The sequence below is a fragment of the Trachemys scripta genome, chromosome 21 (genome assembly GCF_013100865.1).
Source record: "Trachemys scripta elegans isolate TJP31775 chromosome 21, CAS_Tse_1.0, whole genome shotgun sequence".
In the NCBI taxonomy this organism is placed as follows: Eukaryota; Metazoa; Chordata; order Testudines; family Emydidae; genus Trachemys; species Trachemys scripta.
This window is the reverse complement of record NC_048318.1, coordinates 18,776,290-18,791,888: the sequence shown is the minus strand read 5'-3', so window position 1 is coordinate 18,791,888 and position 15,599 is coordinate 18,776,290. Positions and strand designations below refer to the sequence as shown.

Sequence of the window (15,599 nt, the reverse complement as noted above, 5' to 3'; positions counted from 1 at the left end):
TCAGAGTTGGTAAGACAACTCCCACCTGTTTATGCTCTCTGTATGTGTGTATATATATCTCCTCAATATATGTTCCATTCTATATGCATCCGAAGAAGTGGGCTGTAGTCCACGAAAGCTTATGCTCTAATAAATTTGTTAGTCTCTAAGGTGCCACAAGTACTCCTGTTCTTTTTGCGGATACAGACTAACACGGCTTCTACTCTGAAATCTGTTTTGAATTGTAAGGCCATGATGTTGAAAGTCCAACAGCACTGATAAGAGCCAAGAATAGTGCAAGATGCAAGCACTGTGTCAATTTCCCCAGTCAGCTCTGTCAACTCCTGACTTGCACCCCCACTACTATCCCAGACTGGAGCTTGCCCCTACAGCTATTCCAGTATTGAGTGGCCCTCTCCTCATAGCTCTGACATCTCAACCCTGGCCTGCAGCCCCACTCCCCCTCCATTATCCAAGTCTTAAAGGCCAAGATAATCCTTGTAGAATATACACTAGCACTCAGTGAAAAGATACAGAGCACAGCAAAATGCGGAATGGCAGTGCCTTACCATACTGTGGTCTGCCTGGTCTGTGCAGGTCACGTGACTTATATTCACCGCTGGTGGTAGCTGAGGACTCTCTTCAAACGTGATCTGGACTGAACTCTGGGGTAAGAGAATCTAGTTAGTCCCCAAACAAGGTCAATTGATCTCAAAGCCATTTCAAGGAATGTTAGCAATTCCAACAAGAGGCCTCCAGAAGTGTTACATGGCAGTCACGTGAGAACAGTGAGCGCAGAGCGGCAGCCATACAAGAAGACAAGTGGGTGACAGTGAGAGGAGGCACATTCAGAATGAGTAAGAGGAAAGCCTTCCTTGCATGGCATGGAGTTGGCTTGTGAAATTCCAAGCCTGAGGGGGCCCTGGTAGATTTAAACAAGGGCTGGAGGATTCCATGACAAATAATATCTGTAGCTATGCCAGCGTCATGCTGAAGGGTACAAGTTCACCATTGGAGGCTCAGATAGGAATCACTACCCTGCTGCGCACACAGAATAGGGAGAGGAATTCCCTCTGGAGAGGGTACAAAGGCTTTGTTTATGAACAGCTCCTTATGCAGTCAGCCCTAGGATGTTATAAAAGGACCATAAAGGTATCACTCAGGAGGTATCCATTAAACTCAGATCTCAGCAGGGATGGAAATTATAGCAACCCATGAGATCTGAACCCAAGCATCCATGGCTGCTGCATCCCCAAAACCAATATTTCAGAATAGAGTCTGGCAACCCAGTCTCAGCTACAAAGTTACCCCACATAGTTCCCCTTGGGGCCAGAGACACTTCAGAATCCCAAAACATCTCATATGGCAAAGTGGCTTTCAAGAAATAGCATCAACAAGAACATCTGCTCAGTTCTTTGCTTGTTACCCCGTGAACTCACTAAGGGCAGCAGCAAAGATTTTTTAGGGAAACAAGAAACAGATAGGAGCTGCATTCACACTAGGAGGGTTTCGGGCAAAGAACTAAGACAGACAGGTTCTAAGTGGCAGAACGCAGAGAGAAATGAGACCCCTAAATACACAAATCACATGAAAGAAACCCATGTCAAAGACAGAGGGACTGCAATGACAGAGATGGCAGTGTCAGATCATGTGTGTGTGTGTGTGGGGGGGGGGGTTGTGGCTGATACCAATCTGCTTTAACAATTTGGTTTTGGGGCCAAATTATTTCAAGCTGGGTTTGATTCTACCCGCCCCCCGCATCAATTCTAGTTTAGCTGCCTGTCTCCAGATTTGGAAAAGTGAAAAAAAAAAAAGGGCTCTGAAAAAGCTTTAAGTTCATGAACCCAGATCATTTAATGTAGACGATACTCCAACCACAAGGGAGAACTCTGCAAAATATGGAGTAGACAAGTGATGGTTGGGTCCAGTACTGAGATAACAAAATGGGCACCACTCCCAGAGCTTTTGCCTCCAGGTGGCATTAGGCAAGTACCTCCCGCTCCACAGCTGCAACCTGCTTCTGGGAAGCATGCTGTCACACAAGTACGGTTGCTAGACCTGTATCTGCATTTTGCAGTATACCCTCAGGATGTCTGACATCTCACCGCATTGAGTAAATATGGCAGCCGCCACCTTCAAGTTTTGCTTCCCCTCTCCCCAGAGAATCAACATCCCACTATTTTAGTGCCTCAAGCTATGGCACCCCCAGCTTGCTGCAGAAGAGGGGACTCCGGACCTTAATTTCTGTCTTCTCAGGAGAAACCTGAGCATCCCTGTCCTTGCATTATTTTTTGCCACTCAGAAAGATGCCTCACTTTGATTTCCATCCACAGCCTATCTGGGGATGAGAGAGGTGAGCTGCTCTGTGCTTTTGGAGTGATCCCCCTCTGGGCCTGCAGAGATGACTAGGGTTGAGGAGAGGACAGACAGAAAGCACGATGCCTAGACCTGTGCTTCTATTTCACAGCACAGCAGATAAAACACTGGGCATTACAGTGACATGGGAGCTCACCTGCTGGGAGGCAGGTTCAGATGCTGCTCCTTATCAGAGGTCAGCATGAGGCTGGACATGTCCCCACTATAAGGGGAATGAAAAACTGGAGAGCGTACAAGAGCCAAACTGCAGCTTTTCCTGCAGCTTCAGAAAAAAAAATTATTCCAGCTGCAGCTACCTAATCATGATGCAACCTTCAGCAGAATCTCACCAATTATAAAGGTACCTGAGCATGAGCCAAATGCTCCCCGAGTTCCAATCTGCAGACCATCTGCTATAACAGTCCTGCGATCTGAGGCAAAATTCTGCCAATGTTCCTCCATCCTAACCCAGAGTCCCCCTGCTCTTTCAGTCATGGGCTCCCAACACACTAGTCTGCTGACACATCTCTGTCCTAACCTGGAGCTGCCCTGCAATTCCAGCTCTGAGTTCATCCAACCAAGAGCCATAGCTGTGATGCAAATGGCCAATCTGAAACATGAACAAGTGTTTAAGACAAGAAGTGAAAAAGTAATTTTCACTTGAGATCTAATTTTGAACCAAAGTGTCCTGAGGTGAAAAGCTGATGCTTTAACCCTTTTGCACCATGGAGGCCTTTTGGAGTCCCTTTTCCACCCTTTGTCTCTGTTTAGCTAATCCCCCCTCCCATCAAAACACCTCTTTGACAGGGGTAGTCCATCCCTTTAAAGGTAGTAGGGTCTAGAGGCATCCCACTCCTGTTCCATGGTGTGGCCCCTTTAAGGTGAGGTACCCAAGGATCTAGGAAAGTCACAAAGGTAGATATGGGGAGAGAGGAAGTGGTCCTGAGAAACAGTCTGTGTTTGGGAAAAACTTGTGCTGCTATTCTTCTAAGGGCCCACGAGCAGGAGTCTTGTAGAATTAGCCTGGGAAAGAGAGCTGTATATAGTCTGCCTCTTCCCTCAAAGCAGACACACACATTATCAAGAGAAGGCTGCCTCCTTGCTGACCCCTCAGAGCCTGGGGACTAATTGGAGAAGCAGGCCTGCTGGAGGAGAAGCTGGTTGAAAGCCACAAGAGGAGCCCTGGGCCTCTGCACCAAGGAGGGAGCTGCTTGACAGACAATCCACAGCCCAAAAGGAAGGGCTGGGAAGACCCCCAAACCTAAAGGGAGGAAGCCAGGCACTTTTAGTTACATTTCCACAGGTATCTTACAAGATTAAAACCAGTGCTGAAGACATCGAAACATACAGTTCCCCCGACAGATAATATCTTCTCTCTCACCCTTTGGATATAGCATCGTATGACAGGCTGTGCAACCACATCGGGAACCCACGACACAGCAATAGAATGGGTATCCACACCAGGTACTTGCATCCTCTGTGATGCAGAGTCCAAATGCCCAGCAGGGCAGTTAATGGGCAGGAACATACTGCTTTAAGGCTGTTAACCTTTATAAAATGCTTTTTACCATCTCTTGCTAGGGCACTGCTGGGTTAAATATATTATTTTAAACATTCCTTACCTAGTAACACTTGAGATTATTAAAAGAAAGAATTTTTAAGTCATGCTGCTTGTTTAGGTTCTGTGTTTCTTTCAGCTTGGACAAGGCAAGCAAGAGTAGTAGTTGCTAGTGAATTTCCTTGCCAGTGGTTATGCATCACTGCACTAAAGAGTGCAATGTTTAGATTGAAAAAACATCAGGAAATATTTACTCAACACACTTTCAATGGAGTGTTTCTATTCAACTTAGCATTTGTGAAAGTTGGACTTCACAAACCCTGAATTTGGATAGCAACTTTGACATCATCTTTTGTGGTTAGGCTGAGAGAGACTTATGTGGTCGGAACTTTCATCATATTCCTTATTTCATAACATTGCTTTCTTATTTATTCCATTCTGCATCTTGGCCAGGTTAAACCCTACTTCAGATACATAAACTGTGAAAGGCAGTCAGTACTGAGTTTGGTAGCCCTATTCAGCTAACCGTTACTGTCTAGACAACAAAGTCATTTTAATCACTTCCTGTAACATTTCCTCCATGAACAAATATGCCACATTTGTGTAGCCCTAATATACTGTATACATAAATAATAAGCTAAAACATATACAAAGTCTACAGTCAGCCTCATTATCCTATCAGGAGATTGTCTTTCTGAACACTGAATTTCTGTGTTTCACTTTGTATTTGAAAAATCAGTGGTATATTACTGTAATTTTATATGTAAATGAGAGATTACAAGACAAGTGTTTCTTCCTGTGCTGTGCAGGATTTGCTACATTCAATGTTACTGACTAACTTGCCTTCCCTCCAGTCTGTTTTGAGTATGTCAGCAGGTTAATCACCTGAGATCTACATTGAAGCAAGTGAATTAATAACAGAATTACAGGGGAAAGTTACTTGTTTTATGCTATGGAAGATAATTATGGAAACATGAGAGTTTAGGCCTCAGACCTCCACTGATCAGGCTACACTTCCACACAGCATAGTTATGCATTATCATTTCAAATGCAATCAGCAACAACATGGGGCTTTCCCCTTGTATAAAACATTCCCTCCCTCCCCAAAAATACACACATTTTATATCTATCTTCTCCTCTTATTGAGGCAGCAAAGTCCTGGATGTGACAAAGATAATAAACTTGTAAATCTCCATTTTTGGTGTGAACATGACTTCAAACTAGCCTTCGGGGAATTTTGTCTCAGCCTTTTAGAAGCCTATAGCAACCTCTTAACACTCTAGAAAGGCCAGGAAGTCCATGAACCTTTCCACCACAGGAGGCAACCTCAAATACTGGACCCACTATACCTGTACTCTCTTTGGGTGCAGGATGGAAGTCATCACCTTGCAGGTACTGTGGGATGCTACATTTGTTTCCATGAGAAATCAGTTAGGAATATTCTTTTTAGGACATTTTATCATAGGTTTTAGTATTATGCAACATTAAGGCTTAAAGATTAAAGTGAACACTGGCTAGGAAATTCAGAAGTTAAGATTCCTGTGGAAGCCTTCTAGTGGCAATGTCAGATAATTTTACATTACCTAGAGTTGGGGACTAGAAAAATAGTTTTACAAAACTTACTGTTAAATAGAAATCTTGGTATTTTTTAGAACAAAAATAAATAGTTTATATTTAAGTATTCTTAAATGCTTGCAGCGCTTACAACCGTAGCATTGTAGTATTAGGCTAGTGCATGAAAGCCAGAAAATGAAATTATCCAGTCTATTATCATTGTTCCAGATGAGCAAAAGGTGGAACGTAAAAACAGAAACGTTAAGGGGTAAAACGTCTCATTTTTAAAGTATGCTCAATTTTAGTAATTATGGGCATTTGTAGGAAAGTGACTATTGTAGATTATTTTATTCTGACATATCCCACTACATTTAACAGATTATATAGGATAGCACAAAAAAATTCACATACACAAGTGGTCAGGTGTCCCTCAAGGAAGAGACCTGGCACAATGTGTGGATGAGCTGAAACGTCTTTTCCATATCTAACTTCCATTACAGTAATTGTGAGAACTTTACTTTCCATTTCTGGTTTCAGTACATTTAAATTCTCATTATTAACATTGCATGACTAAGGACAAGCCAAGACCCCAGCTCCCAATGTCCCAGTTTACTCGGGCTACAGAAGGGTCCACCCCCTTTGTCCATTCAAAGACTATTTGGGCAGGAGTCAGGGAAATCCACAGCAATTTCTGTTCTCCGGAGCACTTTAAGGTTAATCTGAGGAGGGATGAAAGCCCCCCGCCCCCTTCATTCCACTTGCCACTGTATCGGCAACCCCGATTTTGTTCTTTGGGGGCCAATTTCACAAAAGCTGGAGGAGGAAGAGAATGGGGTTAACTATTAGCAGCTATTCAAGTGGCATTTCTGTGAGGTGCCCAAACACCCGACCCCCTAAACGCTGACCCCATAATTCAGTTGGAGTTACTGCCCCATGACCGGTTCCGGACCGGCACCCCTCCCTGCCTCTTACCCCGTGCCTGCGGGCCTGCTCGTTGAGAGCTCGCACCCAAGCTCGCTGCCAGTTCTCCCGGAAGGATCTGAAGGCAAAGAGCGAAGCAAGGAGCCCTCTGGCCCCCGCTACCGCCTCCTCGGGAGCTCCGTCCCGGGCCACCCGCAGCCTCAGTAAGGACTTCCAGATGCCGGCTTCCCTTAGAGCTCCTCCCGAGGTCTCCGGCTTTCCCCGGCCGCTCCACACGCCCCGGGAATACTGCAACAGCCAGGCCGAGACGGTGAGCAGGGAGGCGGCGAAGAGCAGCACCAGTGCCGCCCAGCCCAGCTCCAGCTCCATGGTGCTCTCTGCTTAGCAACTTCGGGGAGGCCAGTAAGGGTTTCACGGGGGTCCGGGAGGCATGATTGGGGGAGGGGAGCCGCCCAGGGCCTCACCCCGAGCTCCGGCAGTTGTACGGGAGCATCTTAAAGGCCGGGGCCTGCCCAAATCTCAGTCGCTACTCCAGGGATAAACACTGATTTCCCGGGAAAAGGGCGGAAGGAAGGACGCTCCCGGTCTCCCTTGTGCTACGGGGGGTTGTGGCTCCCGGTCTCTCCCCAGCTCCTCCACTCGCTACATTGTATCTGTTCCGCGTTCCACGCTGGCCGAGCCGATGTTGCGCGGCTCCATAGACTCCCCGGATCTGCACTCTCCCCGGGGCTGCTTCTCCGACCTAGGCGGAACCGAGCTTGTGCCGGGGAAAAACCAACCGGGGCTGCGTGCGCAGAGCTAATCCTGACAAGGGAACTGGGGCGCCCCGCCTCCTCCGGGGCTGGCTCCTTCAAGGCGCTGCTCCGCCTCCTCTAGAGGAAATGAGGATGCCTTCGCTCTGCGCTCGCTCAATGACCCCACAGCGCCGCAAGCCACGGAGAGCACGGATCCCGGCCTCTCTGCTGCCGCAATACCAGCAGGTGCCTGCCGCCCCCGCGGCAGGGTTTGTTTTTGTTGTTGCAAAACTGCAAACTCAGCCACTCATTCACCTGAGGCCAAATGAGAAAGAAGCCTCGTCCCTGACAGGATCTTGCAGCCCCTCCAGCACAGGAGAGGCAGAGAAGGGCGGATGGGTGTTACAGTCTCAACTGATGTGTTCGAATAATCAGGGGTTGGTACAAGTGGGAGCAGATAGGCAAGGAGTCGGTCCCGTCTCTCTGGGAGCTTCAGATATTGGCATGTTGGATTGCTGGTAGTCATACTTGATTATCTCTGTGTTATACAAGTGGTGAAACTGAAGTGCAGAGATGGGGAACTGCTCAAATTCATACAGGTAGTAGTACTGTGGTAGTGAGAGAAATAAGATTTTATATTTATATAATGGCTTCTATACAACAGTTCTTTAGAGTCTGATTCTCCTAAGCCTTGCATTTTGTATAGTAATTTACTGTGGGTGTGAAATGCTATTGCGATGTGAGTGGAGAATTGTGATTGGGAGGCATTTTACAACCAATCAGCTGTAAGTGCCTTCAGAAGATACCTGAGCGTAGATAAACAGGACCAATATAAAGACAGCGCCACTGAAGTGCAACCACGTCTGTGCTGGGTGTCATTGATCTAACATGCAAGTACAAGGGGAGGGGAAATTCTGGAAAATGTCAAACCCCTGTTCTTAAAAAAGGAGATACAGGCACTGAATGTACAAATATGTATATGCTCAGCTTCAAATATGGTGAATAGCCGAATTAATTGGGGATTAGTAAATAGGATTGATTTCTCATGTAATTTCAGTTAAGCACATACATAAGGGTGTGCCAGATCTGGCTTACAGGGAGAGTTTCATGGTTAGAACAGAAGGCTGAGAGTTACAACCTCTGAATTCTAATACCAACTCTACCATTGTTCACTGTGTGACCTTGGGCAAATAATTTCACTTCTCTACACCTAAATTTCCCCATCTGTGAAACAAATGATTCTGACTTTCTTCATGGGGAGAGGAGGAGAAGGGTGAGGCTTGAATTAATTATGTATATTAAGCCTTTCAGACTCTCAAAAGGAGTTATATAACAAAGTATTATTATGTACAATATCTTCAGTGGTCTTCCAGAACGGACAAATCCTCAGGCCCAGATCCCGGTTTCCTCCTTTTCTTTATGTTTCCCATGTTGGTGAGATAGTTTGGGGAAAATTCAACCTACAAAGAATGGCTTGGGTATGGGACTCTCCTTCAACCTACAAAGAATGGCTCGGGTATGGCCCAATGGTCTTGTCTTCCTTAAGTGCTCCGTTAGCCTGTGGCTCGTCCAGTAGCCCCAGTGATTTTTTGGCAATGTTCCTGCTTCTGATGTACTTAACACATTTTTTGCTGTTAGCTTTTGTGTCTTTTGCTAGTTGCTCTTCAAATTCTTTTTAGGTCTGCCTAATTACACTTTTACACTTGACTTACCAGAGTTTATGATCCTTTCTATTTTCCTCAATAGGATTTGACTTCCAGTTTTGAAAGGGTATCATTTTGCCTCTAACTGCTTCATTTACTCTATTTAGCCATTGTGGCATTTTGGGAACGCTTACTATTCTTTTGAATTTGAGGTATACATTTAGTTCGAGCCTCTATTGTAGTGTTTTTTTAAAAAGTTTACATGCAGCTTGTAGGCATCTCACGCTTATTATTATTGAATTTTGTACTTTTATAGCCTCTCCTTGAGCATTTTACAATTACCATCCTGGTGAAGTTGTCAGTAGTACATTCCTACTGCTATACTCTTATTATTCAAACACGGAATTTCTATCCAAAGAGATTCTATGGTACAGTTTGAATCATTTAAGATTTTTACTATATTTGACTCCATGGTTTCTTTCACACATAGTGCCACTCCCTCACCAGTATGACCTATTCTGTCATTCCTATGTATTTTGTATCCTGATATTGCAGTGTCTCATTGATTGTCATTATTCCACCAACTTTCTGTGATGCATATGATATCAATATCCCCATTTAATACCAGGCACTCAAGTTCACTCATTATAGTATTTAGACTTCTAGGGCCTGGTCTACACTATGACTTTAATTTGGATTTAGCAGCGTTAAATCTAATTAACCCTGCACCCGTCCACACAAGGAAGCCATTTATTTCGAAATAAAGGGCTCTTAAAATCGATTACTGTACTCCACCCCGATGAGGGCGTAGCGCCAAAATCGATACTGTCATTTCGAATTAGGGTTAGTGTGGCCGCAATTCAATGGTATTGGCCTCCGGGAGCTATCCTACAGTGCACCATTGTGACCGCTCTGGACAGCAATCTGAACTCGGATGCACTGGCCAGGTAGACAGGAAAAGCCCCGCGAACATTTGTATTTTATTTCCTGTTTGCCCAGCGTGGAGAGCACAGGTGACCACAGATAGCTCATCAGCACAGGTAACCATGCAGGCCGATAATCGAAAAAGAGCATCAGCATGGACCGTACGGGAGGTACTGGATCTGATCGCTATATGGGGAGAGGATTCAGTGCTAGCAGAACTTCGTTCAAAAAGACGAAATGCCAAAACTTTTGAAAAAATCTCCAAGGGCATGATGGAGAGAGGCCACAATAGGGACTCAGATCAGTGCCATGTGAAAGTCAAGGAGCTCAGACAAGCCTATCAAAAAACAAAGGAGGCAAACGGTCGCTCCGGGTCAGAGCAGCGGACATGCCGTTTCTACGCCGAGCTGCATGCAGTTCTAGGGGGGGCCGCCACCACTACCCCATCTCTGACCGTGGATTACGAGGCAGGGGTAATCTCATCAACTACACCTGAGGATTCTGCGGACGGGGAAGAGGAGGATGAGGAGGAGGAGCTTGCGGAGAGCACACAGCACTCCGTTCTCCCCAACAGCCAGGATCTTTTTCTCAGCCTGACTGAAGTACCCTCCCTACCCTCCCAAGCCAGTATCCAAGACCATGACCCCATGGAAGGGACCTCAGATGAGTTTACCTTTTAAAATATAAAACTTGTTTTAAAAGCAAGCGTTTTTTAATGATTACTTTGCCCTGAGGACTTGAGATGCATTCACGTCCAGTACAGCTACTGGAAAAGTCTGTTAACGTGTCTGGGGATGGAGCGGAAATCCTCCAGGGACATCTCCCTGAAGCTCTCCTGGAGGTACTCCAAAAGCCTTGCCACAAGGTTTCTGGACAGTGCAACCTTATTCCGTCCTCCATGGTAGGACACTTGACCACGCCATGCTTGCAGCAAGTAATCTGGTATCATTGCATGACAAAGCCTGGCAGCGTATGGTCCCGGTGTTTGCTGGCATTCAAGCAACATCCGTTCTTTATTTTACTGTGTAATCCTCAGGAGAGTGATATCGCTCATGGTAACCTGGCTGAAATATGGGAATTTAATTAAGGGGACAGAGGTGGCTGTTCCTACTGGGCTGTTTGCCTGTGGCTGAAAAGAAATCCTTCCCTGCAGTTAGCCAAGTGGGGTCGGGGGCGCGGAATTGGCCCTGAGCTTTTCGCATTTGGCTAGCAGGGATCTTCCCTGATACCAGCCACGCAGTGGAGGGAGGGATAAAGCGATCAGCCAGAGAATTGGATGGGGGGGGTTAGTTTGTTTTCTGCTGCTGAAGGTTAACAGGAAAACCGCAGCACTCAATGGGCTTTGCTTGGTATGTGGCAAAGGAGGGCGCAGAAGCCGAAAGACAATGGCTTACCATGGCCGCATGCAAGCCGAATTCTGTTGCCCGGACCTGCGTCTGTGATCTCTAGCAGCAAAGCCACAGGCACTCAATATTAAGAGGCAAAATGTGACCTTGCACAGAAATCACATGTGCTATGTAATGTGAATAGTGTTGGTCACCGTGAAAGAGCATAAGCATTGTTCTGCAAAATGTATCTTTTTAAAAAATTCTCTCCTTTTTTCCCTCCCTCCAGCAGCTGCAAATTTTTCAAGCCCCCCTCCTCCATTCCGAAGGCTATCTCAGATAAGGCGTCGGAAAAAGAAGACGCGAGACGAGATGTTCGGAAATCATGGAATCCACCCACAGTGAAAGAGCTCATCCGAATGAGTGGAAGGACATGGTTTCAAAGTATGGGAAAGAAGCCAGTGAACATGAGGACAGAAGGGACCAACGTGAGGAGAGGAGAGACGCTCGAGATGAGAGGTGGCAGCAGGAAGATCAGAGGAGGCAGGATGCAACGCTGGGGCTGCTGCATGAGCAAACAGACATACTCTGGCGTCTGGTGAAGCTTCAGAAATGGCAGCAGGATAACAGAGTGCCGCTACAGCCCCTGTATAACCCCTCTCCCCCCTCACCATGTTCCATAGCCTCCTCACCCAGACGTGTAAGAACGTGTGTGGGGGGGAAGGCTCCGTGCACCCTCCCATTCCACCCCAGTGGTCAGCCCAAGCAAAAGGCTGCCATTTTTTTAACCTTTTTTTAGTGGCCTTTTCCTTCCCGCCGATCCTCCTCCCAAACCCCACCCGTGTTCTCTCCCTCTTCTTATAATCAATTAATAAAGAATAAATGATTTTTAAACGATAGTGACTTTATTTCCTTTGAAAGCAAGCTGGGGGAAGGGGGAGGGTGGGTTCCTTACAGAGAATGAGTCAATAAAGGGGGCGGGTTTTCATGAAGAAGAAACAAACAGAAATTTCACACTGTAGCCTGGTCAGTCATGAAACTGGTTTTCAAAGCTTCTCTGATGCGCAGCGCTTCCTGGTGTGCTCTTCTAATCGCCCTGGTGTCTGGCTGCGCGTAATCAGCAGCCAGGCGATTTGCCTCAGCCTCCCACCCTGCCATAAAGGTCTCCCCCTTATTTTCACAGAGACTGTGGAGCACACAGCAAGCAGCAATAACAATGGGGATATTGGTTTGGCTGAGGTCTGAGCGAGTCAGTAACGATCGCCAGCGACCTTTTAAATGGCCAAATGCACATTCTACCACCATTCTGCACTTGCTCAGCCTGTAGTTGAACATCTCCTGACTCCTGTCCAGGCTGCCTGTTCATGGCTTCATGAGCCATGGCATTAAGGGGTAGGCTGGGTCCCCAAGAATAACTACTGGCATTTCAACATCCCCAACGGTTATTTTCTGGTCCGGGAAGTAAGTCCCTTGCTGCAGCCGTTTAAACAGATTAGTGTCCCTGAAGACGCAAGCGTCATGAACCCTTCCCAGCCAGCCCACGTTGATGTTGGTGAAATGTCCCTTGTGATCCACAAGTGCTTGCAGCACCATTGAAAAGTACCCCTTGCGGTTTATGTACTGGGTACCCTGGTGCTCCGGTGCCAAGATAGGGATATGGGTTCCATCTATCGCCCCACCACTGTTAGGGAATCCCATTGCAGCAAAGCCATCCACTATGACCTGCACATTTCCCAGAGTCACTACCTTTCGTAGCAGCAGCTCAGTGATTGCTTTGGCTACTTGCATCACAGCAGCCCCCACAGTAGATTTGCCCACTCCAAATTGTTTCCCGACTGAGCGGTAGCTGTCTGGTGTTGCAAGCTTCCACAGGGCTATCGCCACTCGCTTCTCAACTGTGAGGGCTGCTCTCATCTTGGTATTCTGGCGCTTCAGGGCAGGGGAAAGCAAGTCACAAAGTTCCATGAAAGTGCCCTTACGCATGCGAAAGTTTCGCAGCCACTGGGAATCGTCCCACACCTGCAACACTATGCGGTCCCACCAGTCTGTGCTTGTTTCCCGGGCCCAGAATTGGGTTCCACGGATAGAACCTGCCCCATTAACAACATGATCTCCAAAGCACCGGGGCCTGCGGTTTGAGAGAATTCTGTGTCCATGTCCATGTCCATGTCCTCATCACTCTTGTTGCTGTGCTGCCGTCGCCGCCTCCTCCTCTCCTCGTTTTTCTGGTCCTGGCTCAGCATAAACTGCATGAGAACGCACTAAGTGTTATACAATGTTCATGACTGCTGTCTTGAGCTGAGCGGGCTCCATGCTTGCCGTGGTATGGAGTCTGCAGTGTTCACCCAGGAAAAAAGGCGCAAAATGGTTGTCTGACGTTGCTTTCATGGAGGGAGGGGTGAGGCTGTACCCAGAACGACCTGCGACAATGTTTTTTGCCCCATCAGGCACTGGGATCTCAACCCAGAATTCCAATGGGCGGGGGAGACTGCAGGAACTATCGGATAGCTATAGGATAACTACCCACAGTGCAACGCTCCGGAAATCGACGCTAGCCCCGGTACATGGACGCACACCGCCGAATTAATGTGCTTAGTGTGGCCGCATACATTCGACTTTATACAATCTGTTTCCAAAATTCGAATTATATAAATTTGGATTAATCCCGTAGTGTAGACATACCCTAGCATTTGTATGCAAGCACTTATAAAATCTCTCACTTTTTAGTTGTCTGCCTTCATGTGATATAATTGAATGGGACTCTTTTTCATTTGACTGTTTCTCTTGAGTTCCTACCAGTACTTTATCAACTTCTATCCTCTCCTCTTTACTAGGATATAGAAAATCCTTGTTAATTTATCCTACTCTACGGGATGTCTCTGTCCGAACCATATGCCCCTCCACACCTGTCTCCTTTCCCTCAGCCCTTAGTTTAAAAACTACTCTATGACCTTTTTAATTTTTCATGCCACCCATCTGGTTCTGTTTTGGTTTGGGTGGAACACATCATTCCTGCATAGGCTCCTCTTTCCCAAAAGGTTCCCCACTTCCTAATAGGGTAGGTAGGAGGGCATTAGGTTTATCATCTCATCCATGCATTGAGACTCTGCAGTTCTGCCTGTATAACTGGCCTTGCACATGGATCTCTCTCCTATCTTTTCCTATGTCACTGGTACCGACATGTACCATGATCACTAGCTCCTCCCCATCATTGTACATAAGTCTATCTAGCTGTCTCAAGAGATCTGTAACCTTTGAACTTGGCAGGCAATTCACCATGCTGTTCTCCCTGTCATCACAAATCCAGCTATCTATATTTCTAATGATCAAATCCCCCATTACTATTACCTTCCTAATAACTGGGATTCTTTCCCCCAGAGAGGTATCCTCAGTGCGAGAGGATACCACAACATCATCTGGAAGGAGAGTCCCAACTATGGGATTGTTTCTCTCTGCTCCAGTTTGATGTTCTCTTTCCCTGAGACTTTCAGCCTCCTCAACAACACATAGTCTGTCAGATTGGGGTTGTACCACTCTACTGTGTCCCGGAAAGTCTCATCTATGTACCTTTTTCTCTCCCTTAGGTCCTCCAGTTCAGCCACTCACGTCTCCAGAGATTGAGAAGCCGCAAATTCCCACTTAGGAGATGCATCCAAATCATGACTGTCATTCCAGTCCAGATACTGAGAGGTGGTAAGACTGCCTTTCACCTAGCCCATAGTTGGCAGGGAGGGGGGTTGGGTGGAAAGGGGTAAGCCTATAAAATGCCCAAACCTAAATCTCTGGATTGGTGCAGTGTGTCAATATCAAATTCAGCCTCTATTACACTTTACTACACAGAACGTTGCCTTGCACCTGCTGCAGCAGAGTTCAGTGATTCTGACAATTGCTAGAATCACAAACAAAATCACAGAGTATCGTCATATTGGTTGTTTTATTATTTATCATAGCACCTAGCAGGCCTAGTCATGAATCAGGTCCCCACTGTGCTAGGTACTGTACAAATAAAGAAGATGCTATACTCTTTTATACACTGTCCTATAGTAACAGAAAAAGGATCATTCAATGACAAGAATAGTAGGTAAATTTTAAACCAATGAAGGACATACTTACTCACAAAGCATGTAGTGATCCTGCTCCATTTCCCTGTAATAGGGAGTTTAATAGTACCAGGACAATCCCATGTCCCAGTTGCAGGAATTTCTTGGTCCTGAAGTCATTTCTGGGACTTAATGCATGATGCACTGTCAGGGTATCTTGAAGTTTTAATACAAAGTCATCACACAGTGCTGATGTAATTGTGATGCATCATGGTCTCTTAAGGGAATGGCTTATTGTGGTGGAATGAACTCAAAGGTGGCAACTCATAACCAGGAGTTGAAAGAATTAGCAGAGAACCGAAAATAAGAACAATATGCAATAATTTTTACTAGGATTTTCAAAGGAGGAAGCTTTAACTCAGTGTTGTCAATAGCTACCGGTGTGGTGCTCTGCTCTTGTTCGATGATGATAACAGTCGGCTGCGTGCGTGTTCCCTCTGTGTGCTGCACCGGCTCTGCGCAGATAGCTGACACAGCATACCCTGAGAGAACCCCCAATGACCACA

The 15,599-nt window shown here is 46.3% G+C and overlaps 1 protein-coding gene across 1 annotated transcript; it reads right to left on the bottom strand.

Moving 5' to 3' along the window:
- Nucleotides 1-383: 383 nt before the first annotated feature.
- On the bottom strand, nt 384-7,172 carry LOC117868496 (phospholipid transfer protein C2CD2L-like). The gene is made up of 2 exons (XM_034754461.1): nt 6,419-7,172; nt 384-644 (listed from the first exon to the last, which is right to left on the bottom strand). Exons 1-2 carry the CDS (start codon nt 6,734-6,736, stop codon nt 492-494), a joined length of 471 nt encoding a protein of 156 aa, XP_034610352.1. The 5' UTR covers nt 6,737-7,172; the 3' UTR covers nt 384-491.
- Nucleotides 7,173-15,599: the final 8,427 nt, after the last annotated feature.

Coding starts and splice junctions, on each gene's coding strand:
- LOC117868496 (XM_034754461.1), bottom strand. CDS start 6,736: ATGGAGCTGGAGCTGGGCTGGGCGGCACTGGTGCTGCTCTTCGCCGCC. Junction 645..6,418: donor AGCAGGCCCGCAGGCACGGG/GTAAGAGGCAGG, acceptor CTCTTACCCCAG/AGTTCAGTCCAGATCACGTT.